Source organism: Macrotis lagotis, chromosome 1, assembly GCF_037893015.1.
Source record: "Macrotis lagotis isolate mMagLag1 chromosome 1, bilby.v1.9.chrom.fasta, whole genome shotgun sequence".
Lineage (NCBI taxonomy): Eukaryota > Metazoa > Chordata > Mammalia > Peramelemorphia > Peramelidae > Macrotis > Macrotis lagotis.
The window spans coordinates 780774400-780789843 of NC_133658.1; the positions used below are offsets into that span (position 1 = coordinate 780774400).

At 33.9% G+C, this 15444-nt stretch overlaps 1 protein-coding gene across 3 annotated transcripts in view; it reads right to left on the reverse strand.

Moving 5' to 3' along the window:
- Positions 1 to 6541: 6541 nt before the first annotated feature.
- KBTBD3 (kelch repeat and BTB domain containing 3) overlaps positions 6542 to 15444 on the reverse strand; it is a 31181-nt gene continuing 22278 nt past the window's right edge. For 2 of the 3 annotated variants that reach the window (XM_074216591.1, XM_074216592.1), the window contains exon 3: positions 6542 to 15291. In XM_074216591.1, coding sequence (XP_074072692.1) covers positions 13686 to 15291 — 1606 coding nt within the window. In that variant the 3' untranslated portion in view covers positions 6542 to 13685. The remainder of the gene's footprint in view (positions 15292 to 15444) is intronic. The other variant, XM_074216593.1, reaches the window with a different exon arrangement.

A 15444-nucleotide genomic window follows, 5' to 3' on the forward strand; every position in this document is an offset into this window, starting at 1 on the left:
AGCCATTGATTTTCCCTAATTACTGCTATTCATTTAATTGATTTAAAAATTTCCTTCTTATCAGAGACAAATATATTATTTCATTTTCTTCCATTTTTTTAAATTTTTAGTAAAAATAGATTGCTTATGCACTTAGAATTCCTTATGTTGATCTGAAGAACAAAACCAAATTTTTTTTCTCCATATACATCTAATGTAACTTTCTTAGAAGTATGCATTGAATGACAATTTTATTTCCTATGGTTAACTTATAAAGAAAAAAAATGTTACATGGATCGTTTTGCTTTTACTGTACCAGTCATTTCTGCGTATATTTTCCACACCTGGAATTATAGCAAAGAAAAGAATAAAGCTAAGACAATTTAGGCAGTGGTCATGTGTGGCCATGTATGCAACATTTGTTTCTTTTGGTCTCATGATCCTTTGTCAAGAACTAGTTCAGGGGGCGGTTAGGTGGTGCAGTGGATAGAGCACCGGCCCTGGAGTCAGGAGTACCTGAGTTCAAATCTGATCTTAGATACTTAATAATTGCCTAGCTGTGTGATCACAGGCAAATCACTTTACCCAATTGCCTTAAATAAATAAAAATAATTAAAAAAAGAACTAAAGTTCATTATGTTTTCCAGGGCCAAATTTGGTTATTACAGTTACTTAGAATTCATCTTCCTTTAGTGTTTATTTCATTTGTGTAATCATGTATATTGTTCTTCTGATTCTACTTCACTCTGCACCAATTTGTATCTTCCTTGTTTCTTTGAATTTCATATATTCATCATTTCTTTCTGCACAATAAGATATCAATATCTTCCTATACCACAGTTTATCCTTTTTTTTTGGCTTCTGACTTCTTAGTTTCTGATTCTTTGCTACCCAAAAGTGCTTCTGTGAATATTTTCATATGAATTGAATCTTGATTTCTGTCTTTGGCCTCCACAAGATGAATGTCCAGTATGGGATTGCTGAATGAAAAGGTTCATATTTCTCACTTAATTCCATATTATTTTCTAGAATGGTTGGATTAATTTACATCTCTAATATCAATTTATTAATATGTCTGCCTTCCCATAAGCTGTCCAACATTATTTACATTTTTTTGATCATCTGACAATTTGCTGATCATAAGGTAAAATTTCAGAGTTGTTTGTGATTTTGAGAATGTTTTCTTATGGTGTTTGCAGTTCTTTTCAAAAGTGTCTGTTCATACCTTTCGACCACTTATGGGAAACAATTTATGGTCATCTATTTACTATTTATATCAATTATTTTCAAATGTTGGATATCTGGATTTTATCAGTGCTTATGTGATATAAATATTTTCCCCCACTGATTGATTTTCTTTTCTGATGTCCCCCTAATCACCTTGTGATATGCTGATCTGAAGGGTTGGTTCTAAATTTATTTCATTCTGATAAGCACTTTTAATGGCTGTCATATCTAAAAAAGAGGCCTCAAACTTGTGCACATCTAAATGGTACCATGTCCATGCTTATATTTATAAAATCACGTAGTGAAGGAGAATTTGAATAAAGACCAGTAGAGTTACACACGAATAGCAATGAATGGGATAAACTCTGATATTTCTTCAGGAAACTATTATAAAATAAGCTGAGCTATGGGTTATGTTTCCTCTGTCCCTCCTCCCCTGACAAACAACTTCTGGGATGTTGGTGAATGTTATCATGACTGGAATGTAAAGAGCAAACTGACTTTGCTCCTTATCTACTGAGTCCAGATACATTCCTCATGCTGGAGGAGATACATGTCTCTGTTTGGATTATATGCCTTTCTTTAAATTAATTTATGCACTTAGATTGTGAAGACCACATTCTTAACTAATGAGGTTGGGCCAGTGGGGGAGATTACATTAGGATATATTGCTCCTATAGTTCATGTCTCATTACCTTACTCTACCATCTATATGGTTGAGTAGAGGGCTGCTTCTCAAGAATAGAATAAAGACTTTCTCAATACCTTGAGAAATCTCCAAAATTTATTTAAGGGGGTTACACACAGCAATTAACCAAACTTTAATACTACTTGCAAGAGGAGAACAGATGATAATAAGTGGTGTGTGTGGGAGAGAGGGTTTAGGGAGGGTGTGGGCCCATGACTTAAGGACAGCACACAGTGGGATGGCCTTAACTTTTGTTAAGTTTCAGAAAGAGCCAGTATATCACCAATAGGAGACTGCCCTGTTATTCATAGAAGATGACAGTATAGTTAGACTGGCAGAAAGGGCATATTTAAAAAATTATTGATTAAGTGGAAAATATGGGACAAGAACACAGGACACAAGAATTGTATCACTGTCCCATCTAGAAAGAGGCTAAGGATTAAGGTGTGAAGGTAATGCCCAGACTAGGCTTTATTAGTTTTAGCATACAAGTATCCTTGGGAATCTGGGACCGTGCCATTCAAACAGTTTCCACTGGTTCATAAATCATTATGCTCATTTTAAATTATATCTACAAAAAAAATTTTTTTTGGAAAGGTAGTAGGGTTAAGTGTCTTGCCCAAGGTCACACAGCTAGATTACTATGTGTCTGAGACAGGATTTGTACTCAGGTCCTCCTGATTCCAGGGTTAGTGCTCTATATACTACAGCACTTAGTTGCTCCTCTACAAAAGATTTTTGTTGAAATCCATCAAGTAAATTTCTATCTTCCTTTATGGCAATGAGTTGGGTTTTTTTTTAATTTTTGCAAGGCAATGGGGTTAAGTGGCTTGCCCAAGGCCACACACCTAGGTAATTATTAAGTGTCTGAGGCTGAATTTGAACTCAGGCACTCCTGACTCCAGGGCCAGTGCTCTATCCACTATGCCACCTAGCCGCCCCCCTGTTCTTTTTTTTTAAAGATTTTATTTTTATTTTTACAATTTATTCCCCATTCTTCCCCCCCCACAGAAGGCATTGTTAGTGTTCTGTGTTACACACTGATCTCAGTTGAATGTGATGACAGAGAAATCATATCCTTAAGGAAGAAAAAGTATGAGATAGTAAAATTACATAATAATATAATGCTTTTTTTTTTCTAATTTGATGGTCTTTGTTCAAAGTCCATAATTCTTTCTCTGGATACAGATGGTATTCTCCACTGCATATAGTTCAAAATTGTCCCTGGTTGTTGGCACTGAAGGGATGAGCAAGTCCATCAAGGTTGATCAGTGCCCCCATATTGCTGTTAGGGTATACAAGGTTTTTCTGGTTCTGCTTGTCTTACTCAGCATCAGTTCATGCAAATCTTTCCAGGCTTCCCTGAATTCTCATCCCTCCTGGTTTGTAATAGAACAATAGTGTTCCATGACATACATATACCACAGTTTGTTAAGCCGTTCCCCAATTGAAGGACATTCACTTAATTTCCAATTTTTTGCCACCACAAACAGGGCTGCTATAAATAATGTTTTGTACATGTGATGTTTTTACCCTTTTTTTATATCATCTCTTCAGGGCATATACCCAGTAGTGGTATTGCTGGGTCAAAGGGTATGCACATTTTTTTTGCACTTTGGGCATAATCCCAAATTGCTCTCCAGAAAGGTTGGATGAATTCACAATGCCACTAACAACGTATTAGTGTCCCAGATTTCCCTCATCCCTTCCAACATTGATCATTGTCCTTTCTGCTCATATTGGTGAGAGGTGTGAGGTGGTATTTCAGAGATGCTTTAATTTGCATTTCTCTAATAAGTAATGATTTGGAGTAATTTTTTCATATGACTATGGATTGCTTTGATTTCCTCAGCTGTAAATTGCCTTTGCATATCCTTTGACCATTTGTCAATTGGGGAAATGGCTTTTTTGAAATTTTGACTCAGTTCTCTGTATATTTTAGAAATGAGTCCTTTGTCAGAAATACTAATTGCAAAAATTGTTTCCTAATTTACTACATTTCTTTTGATCTTGGTTACAGTGGTTTTGTCTGTCCAAAAGCTTAATTTAATGTAGTCAAAATTATCTAGTTTATTTTGAATGATGTTCTCTATCTCTTCCTTGGTCATAAACTGTTTCCCTTTCCATAGATCTGACAGGTAAACTTCTTGATTTTCTAGTTTGCTTATAATATTGATTTTTATGTCTAAATCCTGTATCCATTGGTATAAGGTGTGAGGTATTGGTCTAATCTAAGTTTCCCAACAGTTTTTATCCCAATAGCTGGATTCTTTGGTTGTATCAAGCAGCAGATTACTATAATCATTTCCTGCTATTGCACCTAGTCTATTCCACTGCACGACTCTATTTCTTAGCCAATACCAGACAGTTTTGAGGACTGATGCTTTATAATATAATTTTAGACCTGATAAGGGTAAGCCATCTTCTTTTTCACTTTTTTTTCATTGAATCTCTGAAAATTCTTGACTTTTTATTTCTCTGTGTAAATTTACTTACAACTTTTTCTAACTCATTATTTTTTTTTGGAATTTTGATTGGTAGGACACTAAACAAGTAGTTTAATTTTGGTAGAATTGTCATTTTTATTATATTAGCTTGACCTATCCATGAACAGTTGATGTTTGCCCAGGTATTTATATCTAATTTTATTTGCGTGAGAAGAGTTTTTTAATTGTTTTCAAAAAGTTTTTGAGTCTGCCTTGGCAGGTAGACTCCCAAGTATTTCATTTTGCCTGAGGTTACTTTGAATAGGATTTCTCTTTCCAGATCTTTCTGCTGTATCTTGCTAGTTATATATAGAAATGTTGAAGATTTATGAGGGCTTAATTTATATCTTGCTACTTTCCTAAAGTTGATAATTATTTGTATTAGTTTTTTAAGATGATTTTTTGGGATTCTCTAGGTTTACCATCATGTCATCTGCAAAGAGTGAAAGTTTTGTCTCCTCCCTCCCTATTGTAATTCCTTCAGTTTATTTTTCTTCTCTTATTGCTGAAAATAACATTTCTAATACAATACTGAATAGTAGTGGTGATAATGGGCATCCTTGTTTCACCCCTGATTTTACTGGGCATGACTCAAGCCTATTCCCATTGCACATAATGCTTGTTAATGGTTTCATGTAGTTTATTCCTACACTCTCTAGTGTTTTTAATAGTAATAGGTGCTATTTTATTAAAATCTTTTTCAGCATCTATTGATATGATCATATAATTTCTGATAGGTATGTTGTTGATATAATTCATTATACTAACAGTTTTCCTAATATTGAACCAACCCTGCATTCCTGGGATAAATCCTACTTGCTCATGTGTTACCCTAGTGATAACTTGTTGTAATCAATCGTTTTGCTAAGATTTTAAGATTTTTGCATCTATATTCATCAGGGAGATAGCTCTATAATTTTTCTTTCTCTGTTTTAACTCTTCCTGGTTTAGGTATCAGCACCATATTGGTGTCATAGAAAGAGTTAGTCAGAGTTCCATATTCACCTGTTTTTCCAAGGAGCTTATATAGAATTGGAATAAATTGTTCCATAAATGTTTGATAGGATTCACTTGTGAATCCATCTGGCCCTGGAGATTTTTTCCTTAGGGAATTCAGTAATGGCTTGTTGAATTTCTTTTTCTGAGATGGGGTTATTTAAGCTTTTAATTTCCTCTTCATTTAATCTGGGCAATTTATATTTTTGTAAATATTTGTCCATTTCACTTAGATTGTCAAATTTATTGGCATAGAGTTGGGCAAAATAATTTTGAATTATTACTTTAATTTCTTCCTCATTGGTGGTGAGTTCACCTTTTTCATTTATGATACTATTTGTTTTTCTTCTTTTTTTTAATCAAATTGACCGGAGGTCTATCAATTTTATTGTTTTTTTTCATAAAACCAACTCTTGGTTTTATTTATTAGTTCAATAGTTTTCTTACTTTCAATTTTATTCATTTCTCCTTTAATTTTTAGAATTTCTAATGTGGTATTTAATTGGGGGTTTTTAATTTGTTCTTTTTTTAGTTGCATATTTAGTTCATTGATTTCTTCTTTCTCTAATTTATTCATGTAATCTCCTGACAGCTGCCTTAAGTGTATCTCATAGGTTTTGGTATCTTGTATCATTATTGTCATTATCTAGGATAAAATAATTCTTTCTATAATTTGTTGCTTGATTCACTCACAATGAGTTGTTCTTACAGACCAAAATCCACCTAAACGCTTTATTGGAAAGATTTTAATACATAAGAAATTATTATAAGAGTATAGACATGATAATTTTTAGAGGTAGTATGCTTATATAGTATTCAGTAGCCCATATATAAAGGATTAGTGTATAGGATGAGAGGGTTGCCAATAGTGAGGAAGGATTCAAAGACACCACAAGAATTGATAACTGAGATTAGTAGAAGCAATAGAGTTGCTCTCAGCTGCCCTAGGTGTCTAGGTTGGAAAGTAAGCACATTGGGAAAGGTTTATAACTTGCAGTCAGCCACAAAGGTGGTCAGCTGCTAGATGAAGGAGAGTTGGGAAGTACTATAACAGGTAAAGGGAATTGTATAATTGTGTTAGAAACAAGCCAAATAATTGGCTATTTTAGGAAGGTAGGAGCTCTCCATTCTCTGATGGTTTACCCTTTGGGGTCATAACATGGCATAACAGGAAGGAGTCCTAACTTGGAGATGAATGGTATAAACAATAATTAAATTTTAAATAATTTATACAAATAAGAAGCCTCTCAAATTGATTTTATTTATGTGTAAGATTGTACATACATTATATCCTTGATGAACTTTGCTTAATTTACATTTTAAATTGTACAGAAAAATAAGACACATGCTTCTATACATATAAATTATATATAACATAGTAGCAATCTGAAATGTAAAATCCTGCCATGTATCAAAAGTTTCTTTCTTATATGGAAAGAAGTTGCATTATATATATATGAAAGCTTATATAATGTATAATATACAAAAAGCCTACATTCAATTAAAATTATGACATACAGTTTGTTATTTTGCTTTTAGAGAAGCACATGGTATAGTCATGGACAAGAAAAGGACTTGGAAGTCAGGAAGACCTGGAGTCAAATTTACCTCAAACATTTAATTACCAATTGTGTGGTCCTAGCCAAGGCATTTCATTTCTCTATGCCTTAGGGGATAGGTGATTCTAAGATCTATGATCTCTTATATAAATATAAAAAGATAAGAGTTTTTGGTCAATAGGACTTGTACTTAAGAGTTGTTTTTTCATTTGTGTGGAAGTCAGTGATTTAACATTTGAGCCTTGTCCCTCAAGCTACAAATGATATACAGACCATAGACCCCTCATGGTTAAGAGGTTCTGTTTGTATCTGTAAAACAGAACAAAATTAAGTGACCCATAAAGGAAGACTGAATCACAATAGTGTTTAATTCATAGCCTCAGGCTTCGATTAACTTAAGTGGTTTATGAAATACAAACCTCTCAGTAATAATTTCAAAAAGTAACTCGATTGTTTCAAAATATTGATCCACATTTAAAACTGGAAGCATGAAAATATTATGTTTCTGATTTGAATCAATAACCTAATATCCAATGAAACAAGATTATGCCAAAATAGGATTTTTACAAGGATGTCATAAGGGACTTTTGGTGTTGTATTTTTTAGGACATTAATCCGTTTACTGAGATCCTAATCTGAATTTAAAATCAATTTCCCTTCCAGAAGAAGTTAATAGTTTTAAATGTTAATACAAACCATTAATTTGCAAGTTTTTAAAAAAACTTTTTAAAAACTAATTATTAGGGTGGTTACGTGGTGCAGTGGATAGAGCACCAGCCCTGGAGTCAGGAGTACCTGGGTTCAAATCAAGCCTCAGACACTTATTACCTAGCTGTATGGCCTTGGGCAAGCCACTTAACCCAATTTGCCTTGCAAAAACCTAAAAAAAACCCCTATTTTACATCTTTAATAACATTTTTGTCCCTCTTATTGCTCCCTTTCCCAATTGGGGAAAAAAGTAAAATCCTTGAAACAACCATGGATAATGAAACATACTTGATTGGAAGATAAGAGCTCAGGTGCAGGATCTTGACTCTGTTATTGTCAACTCCTTATTTCCCACAGATTAATTTTTCAAATTGCTGAGTTCTAGTTAGACCCTTTAGTTGTTTTATTAACATCTTCACCATAGGGGAAAAGAGGTGAAATTTAGATCATTCTATTCCACAACTTTGTGGGGCAAGAACTAAAATAAAATGTAAAGATTATCCATGCATCTATCTATACTATTCCACTTCCTTAACACAACAAACATAACACTTCTGTATTCCTGTAAACTTTGGATGGGGTTAGAAAGCAAAGTACATTATCTTACACTTGATAGTATGAGGTGATGCCTTGACACTTATAATGAATGCAGTTGTAACAAAGCATCAGTAATTATGTGTATAGGGAAGATGTAAATTTGTATTCCATATACTTGATGTTGACAAAGTATTCTTACGAAGGGGAGAGAGGGAGGGAGGGAGGGAGAGAGAGAGAGAGAGAGAGAGAGAGAGAGAGAGAGAGAGAGAGAGAGAGAGAGAGAGAGAGAGAGAGAGAGAGAGATTTTTTAAAAAATGTACATCCTTTCAAAGGAGGATCAGGAAGATCACAGATCACAGCCAAATTAGACTTTATATAACTATATGATTAAAACATAGAGGATCATAGGGACCCAGGTTGTATGTAAATGGAAAGATTGAATTAAAGCAAAACCAAAGGTTTCAATAGCCATTTTTTGTAAAAAAAAAAAGACTGTGAAAAAGTTGGTGTTGTTTAATTGTGGTTGCTACATTTTAAGAAAAGCACTGTCAAACTGGCCTAGATGCAGAGAACTACAGATGTCAATGGCATGAGGATGAATAGTAGAAGAATGTTTAGCCTAGAAAAGGAAGGATGAGTGGGGATATGATTTTTGTTGTTTGAGAGAGAAAAATCCCAGGATGGAACTCAACCAATATATATACTAGCGATTCCTTTGTAAACTGATGTTAGAGAGATACTTGGAATACTGAGAGGTTAAATGATGACATAGAATGTGTCAAAAAAACCCTCCAAGATGAGCCCTTTCTGAAATGACTGTTTTGAAGGGCTGTCATGGAGAAGTATTAGGCTTTAACTTTGTAGATTCTGAATGAAGAACTCAGTGAATGATGCTTACAGTGAGACAAACTGCAACTCCATAGAAGGAAAAACTTCAGATATGGTTAGATAACAATTTGTCAGAAGACTAGATGACCTAAATTACCCATCTAAATTCCAGGTTCTACTGTTTTATTATTGAGTAGGGTTCCGGATGTGTGCCAAACATTATCTTATGGTTAAACTTTTCAGACTGTATAATAACCTGTATTTGATTTGCAGGAGTTCAATTGATTTTGTCTGAAGAAATGTATTTAATTAAATTAACTTAATCTAAAGTACTTAAATATGATATTGTTGCTGACTTTACTAATATTCAAAAAAGAAGTTGCTTTAGAAACAATGTAAAGGGGCGCCTAGGTGGTGCAGTGGATAAAGCACTGGCCCTGGAGTCAGGAGTACCTGGGTTCAAATCTGATCTCAGACACTTAATAATTACCTAGCCTTATGGCCTTAGGCAAGCCACTTAACCCCATTCGCTTTGCAAAAGTAACAATGTAAAGACTAACAGACTGCCTTCTGGGGGGATGGGGGAGGTGGGGGGGAGGAAAGAGAGATTAGGGGGAAAATTGTAAAATTCAAAAAAAATAATTTTTTTAGAAAGGAAGTTGCTTTATGATTTTTCAAAAAAAAATCAATCCATAAAATAAGCAGATTTCCATTAATAACAGTCAAAAAGTGTGATCTCAACAAATTTCTTAGCCAACATTATCTGGAGGGGGAAAATGTCTTGGCTTCACCTATGGAATTTTCTTACCTTCAAAGGTAAAATTTCTAGGCAACTTTCCTTTTAGTACAATCTTCCTAATGAGGTGTTTTTGCATCAGGTGAAAAATTTTCTACTTATAGTTCTGGATGCTGTATCATAATCTTTTCTTTTGTTAGGTCATTTAACTGTTAGAGGAATTAATCTGTTAGAGGAATAAGATATCAGCTAAGGAATCCCCATAAGAGTTACATCTGTTTTGCCTTTAAATGACATGAAAAGTCACCTACAATAAATTCTATATTCTAACTCAGAAAATTACAAATATATTTTTCTTTTTGCTAAGTTTTCTTCAAATTTGGCACATTTTAAAATAGCAATCACATAGCAATCACATGTTTTGCATAAGTTCATGTGGTTTAGTAAAAATATCAGTTTTAATCAATAATTCCATCATGAGGCATATTTCTAAAGCATATATACATACTATGAATACTAAAACAACCAGTTCTTTTTTAATTCAGAAAACATTATTATGTAGTTTTACCTAGTGTCAAATTAACATGCTTTGTATTTAGCATAATTATATTCACAATAAGGAGCATAGTTACACTTCAAGGCATGAAACTTCTTACTGAAGTTCAAATATGAATATTTCTAATTTTAAGAAATGCAAATTCATTAATGCCTTACTTATCCATAGAGTAGATCTCATCTATGTAGGGCATAGCTGGGAAAATTACCTTATAAAGCCATGCACTTTTCTCCACATGGGAGGTATAAAGCTATACTTTGATCGTAAGTATTAGCTTAGAATTATATGGAAGATCAAACCAACCTTTGGTAAGCCAGGGCAGCAGACTAGAAACTGCTAGGGTAAGGTGCTACTAGAATCTAAAGCACCAAAAAAAAGCAAGGAAGGTCACAGCACCATTACCCATCACTAACCCATCCAGGTGTTATTCCTTTTCAACAACAATTTAGAATAATAACGCAAAGCCAATAATTAAAACAAAATTGGATCTATAATTCCCTTGCATAGGAAATTTCTCCGGGAGGAAATGCCTCTAATAAAGCAGATCAACAAGTGTTCTGTGACTTTCAGAGTTGTCTGGGGTGCTTCAGATGTTAAGTGTTTAGTTCAGCGTCACATAAACTAGCACATCAGTAGACTGAACTCAGGTCATCCTGACTCCAATGCTGGTCCTCTCTGCTCTATGTCATATTGTCCCATGAGTCATCAATAAAAGATTAAATTACATTCACTATATTTAGAGCATAAGACAACATTTATGAAGGTAGGGAAATATGTAATCCAATTTAGGAACAATTCCATTAAGAAGGCTGACAAAAAAATAATCTGGGATTAAAAAAAACGATTCAGAAAAACCTATTAGATTCCTCAAATGACATCAAATAAATAAGTATACAGTACTGTATTTCATTTTAAAATATGTCCCCCCTTAAAAAAAAGGGAGAGGGAGAGATATGAGTCATTTTCTAGGCTACATTTAAAATAGATTTTCCAATAAATGTCAAATGTAGGTAATATTCAGTTTACCTCAACTAACTTAATTAAAAGCTCACCTAAGCTTTTTTTTTAAGCTTTTTTGCAAGGCAAATGGAGTTAAGTGGCTTGCCCAAGGCTACACAGCTAGGTAATTATTAAGTGTCTGAGACTGGATTTGAACCCAGGTACTCCTGACTCCAAGGCTGGTGCTTTATCCACTGTACCACCTAGCTGCCCCATCACCTAAGCTTTTGAGAAAAACTTAGGTAAATTAAATATCAAGGAGCAATGTGCCTTAGGGAGTAAAGTACTGTATCTAGAAAAGAATTGAATCTCAATTCAAGAAGACCTGAGGTTGAAGCCTGACTCTGACATAACTAGTGTGATGGCCAAGTCATTTACTCTTTCTGAGTCTGTTTCCAAATTTGTCAAAAAATGTCTATGCTACCCATACAGGTTTCTATGTGGCTCAGAAGAGGTAAAATATAAAGAGCTTTTGCAAACTTTAAAACATTATATAAAATCAATTATTAGTAGTAAACTGGAACAACAAACTATCATCCTCTAAGGAAAGTAAAAGAGTTTGTTTGGGAGGAGTCACATGCATCATACTGGGACACATCTTAACAACCTATTGCAAAATCATGCATTGTTAAATACTAGGTGCACAAATAGCTCTAGCCCAGGAGGTGTTAGCTAATTATGATTGATAAAAGGAAGTTATTGCAAAAATAGATAAAACCTCAAAATAACAAGGTGGTAAAATGGTTTTATTGAAGTACTTTAAATGAGTATTTTTTAGAACCACTAAAAATGTGATGAGTTTTTATAGAGGACCAAAAAAAGTTAGTCCTGTATTGCTAAATGAACTCTTGAACAAAATATATTTTTGAAAACAAATGGAAGTTCCTATATGATCTTTTTGATTTCTTTTTGTATATTGAAATGCTTATGTTAATCCATGTTTAAGTTTATAGAAAAAACATTTAAATAGGATAAGGTTTCACAAGTCAATGGAAAAATAACTAATGAAATACATTTCAACTACACACACACACACACACACACATGTGCCCTTGGGCAAGTAACTTCGGTTTTCTGAACCTTATCTATAAAATGAGGCAACTAGACTAGATGGCCTAAGATTCTGGTCAGCGCTATATCTATGATCATATGTACAAACCAAACATATAACAACCATGGAATCATGAGGATGTTAATAACAAAAAATAAAAGCAAAAACTTTTATTTCTAAACTGTGACTGACTTTTATATTGTTTTATGTTGTTCATTCTGGAAGACATCAGGGAGATGATGCCATGACAAACATGGGAATAGCATTTGTTATCTGGAGTGCTGTGGTAAGTCACCAGTTTCATTTTCTCTTGTGGATCCAATAGGGTCCAGTGGTCATATGTGAATTAGGAAGACTGGAGATGGATTAGGATCCAAAGCAATCATGGTTAAGTGACTTGTCCAAGTCTTACACCTCCTGACTACTGGAGGGCCAATGCTCTATCCCCTGCACCACATAGGCTGCCCATATGTCTGTATGTGTATATAATCATATATTAAATTATATTAATATATTAAACTTGCTGTTTATGACCCCAATTGGAGGAAAACACGATAGTTCAAATAATCTCCCATGTCAATAGCAATGAAGTAAAATAGCAATGAAGCAAATTATATATATATTATATATATAATTGATATATAGAATTGCTGCCTTACAACTGTTCCCTTTTCCCTTCCCCCACCTCATGCTTTACAGAGCCTTCTTGCTTTTTTCCCATGGAAAAGATAAGAATTTAAGAAATTAATTGTTGATTTTTTTGCTCTTTATGTAACAGATTATGATGTTTTACCTATTTTAAAAAGTATCTAGACAGTCTGTTTTCTTCTAGTAGCCAAAGTCAATAAGCTTTGGTTTTATTATACTTTGAACCTACTTAAATCATTAAATCATCCAAGCTGAAAGCTTTGGTATATTTAAAAGTCTATTAGACTTGTGAATCCTCAGAGTAAGATTAAATTATCCTTAGCATTGTTTTAATGTTATTTCAATACTACAAAAGTCTTTAATTTCCCTGAGTTGATCTTCTTTCTACTTTATAACAAAGTAGATTGTCTGTGGTTACACCTGATATTTTGGTATTAAATGATTTTTTTTCTGTTTGCTATATTCTTAAAGAACTGGTAACTATGCACATATGTATATATGTATACATCCGTGCATGCATTTACATACAAACAACACATCTTTATGAATTTGTGTGGTATTTCTCAGTTAATCATCATTTATGATTAGCAAGTACAAGTCTTTTCCTAATCGTGCCAGGTAGCAGAGTTTACTGTAAATTTCTTTTGGAACTGAAATAGTTTTAGAAAAAGATTCTTCAACATGCTATTAATACAAGTAAGTAGAAAACCACGGATCCCTGTATTTATTGAATTGAATCATTTGGCAGTAAAATTCAGTTAATGCCTTTGGCATTGGAGATACTTCTTCCCACTCAGATCTGTTGCTGTGGTAGACCTGCACTTCATCAGTGATTTCATCTGGAGCATAATCACCACCTAATATGTAAATCTTATCTTCAATTCCAACTGCACCTGCATTAAATCCTGCACATTCAAAAGATCCTTCTCCCTTCCAAACACAAGTGTCTGGACAAAAACTATAAACTTTGTAGGTAGAAAGGTCACATATGTATAGTGTGGAATTTACTGGAACTGCCTTGATTAATGTTGCATGAAAAAACTGGCCAAATTCTGCTACTAGTTCAGACCACTGATCAAGAGTGGCATTATATTTAAAAAAACAATCAAGAGATGGGTTAAAGGCATCAGTTATCTCTACTTCAGATCCAAGAACATAAATCACATTTTGGCATGCACTTGCTTCTGGATAATATATGCCTCTGGGCAACTGACTTACAGATAACCACTCTTTGGAAAGAGGATTGTAAGAGTCAACATCTAACAGACTTTTAATGTCTTGAGCTCCTCTAGTCTTTCCACCTATAACAAACAATTTGTTGAGAGCCACAACTGATGTGTGCATGGTTCTTGGTTTTTTCATTGTTGATACTAAGAAGAAGTCATTCTTGACTGGGCAGTAGCACCAAGTCTGATCAGTGGCATCATGATAAGACTCCGCAATATGAAGTCGAACAGTTCTGCAACATTTCCCTTTGCAGCCACCAGTCATAAATATTTTCTCCCCATAGCTAGATAGACTAGATCCTGGCAAATCAATCATGTGAGTCTGTGGCAGCACTTTCCATTTATCTGTTTTAATATTATAGCAAAATGTGTGCTGGTTTTCTCCTGCTTCTTCAGTTTTGTGAACAAATATATATTTTTCAGTTGTAGATGGGCGTGCATCTGGAAAGAGCCCACTGGAACGCTGCACAGATTTAATTGCATCCCTAATTATGTCAAAGCACTTGGTACTTTTGAGTAAATGATTTTCAGAGAGCAGGCAGTCCTGAAGAGTCTCCTCAGATAACTGGTGTAGGCGTACCTTTTTCATCAAATGAGGCAGATGCTTTTGCCTTGATTCCAGATTATGTTTGGTCCAGTTAAGGACTGCTTTCAACACAGATTCTTCTTCAGGAACATTTAATTCATCTGCTTCCAAACATTTTTGTAATACTCCAAAATTGATTTCTAAAAAGTCTGTGGATTTGAGTAGCAGAGAAAAGTGATGCTGTACAAATTTGAGTGCATGGTCAAACAAATGGGAAGCACCATAGCTATCTGATATTGATAACAATTGTAGACAATTGACAAGATCAATACTTTTTATTAAAAAATCACTGCAAGCTTTGGAAAGGAATGAAACTTGAAGAAATGATGACAACTGAAAGAACATTTCTACATTGTCATCTGTTATTTCTGTTTTTCCAGTATAGGCGTAATCAAGAAAAGCTTTCACAGCCTTGGGGGACAAATTACTAATATTAACACTCCCATCATCTCGTTCTTTCATATTTACTTCAAACATAGCCCTGCAAAAAACAAAAGTAATATATGAATAATAAATATTTTTTCCTCCTTTTTGTCTTTATGCTCATCTAAAATTAAAAAAAAATCACAAAGAATATATTTTTAAACATACTGGTTATATGTTATACATACACAGATGCAATTTGAATGCATAT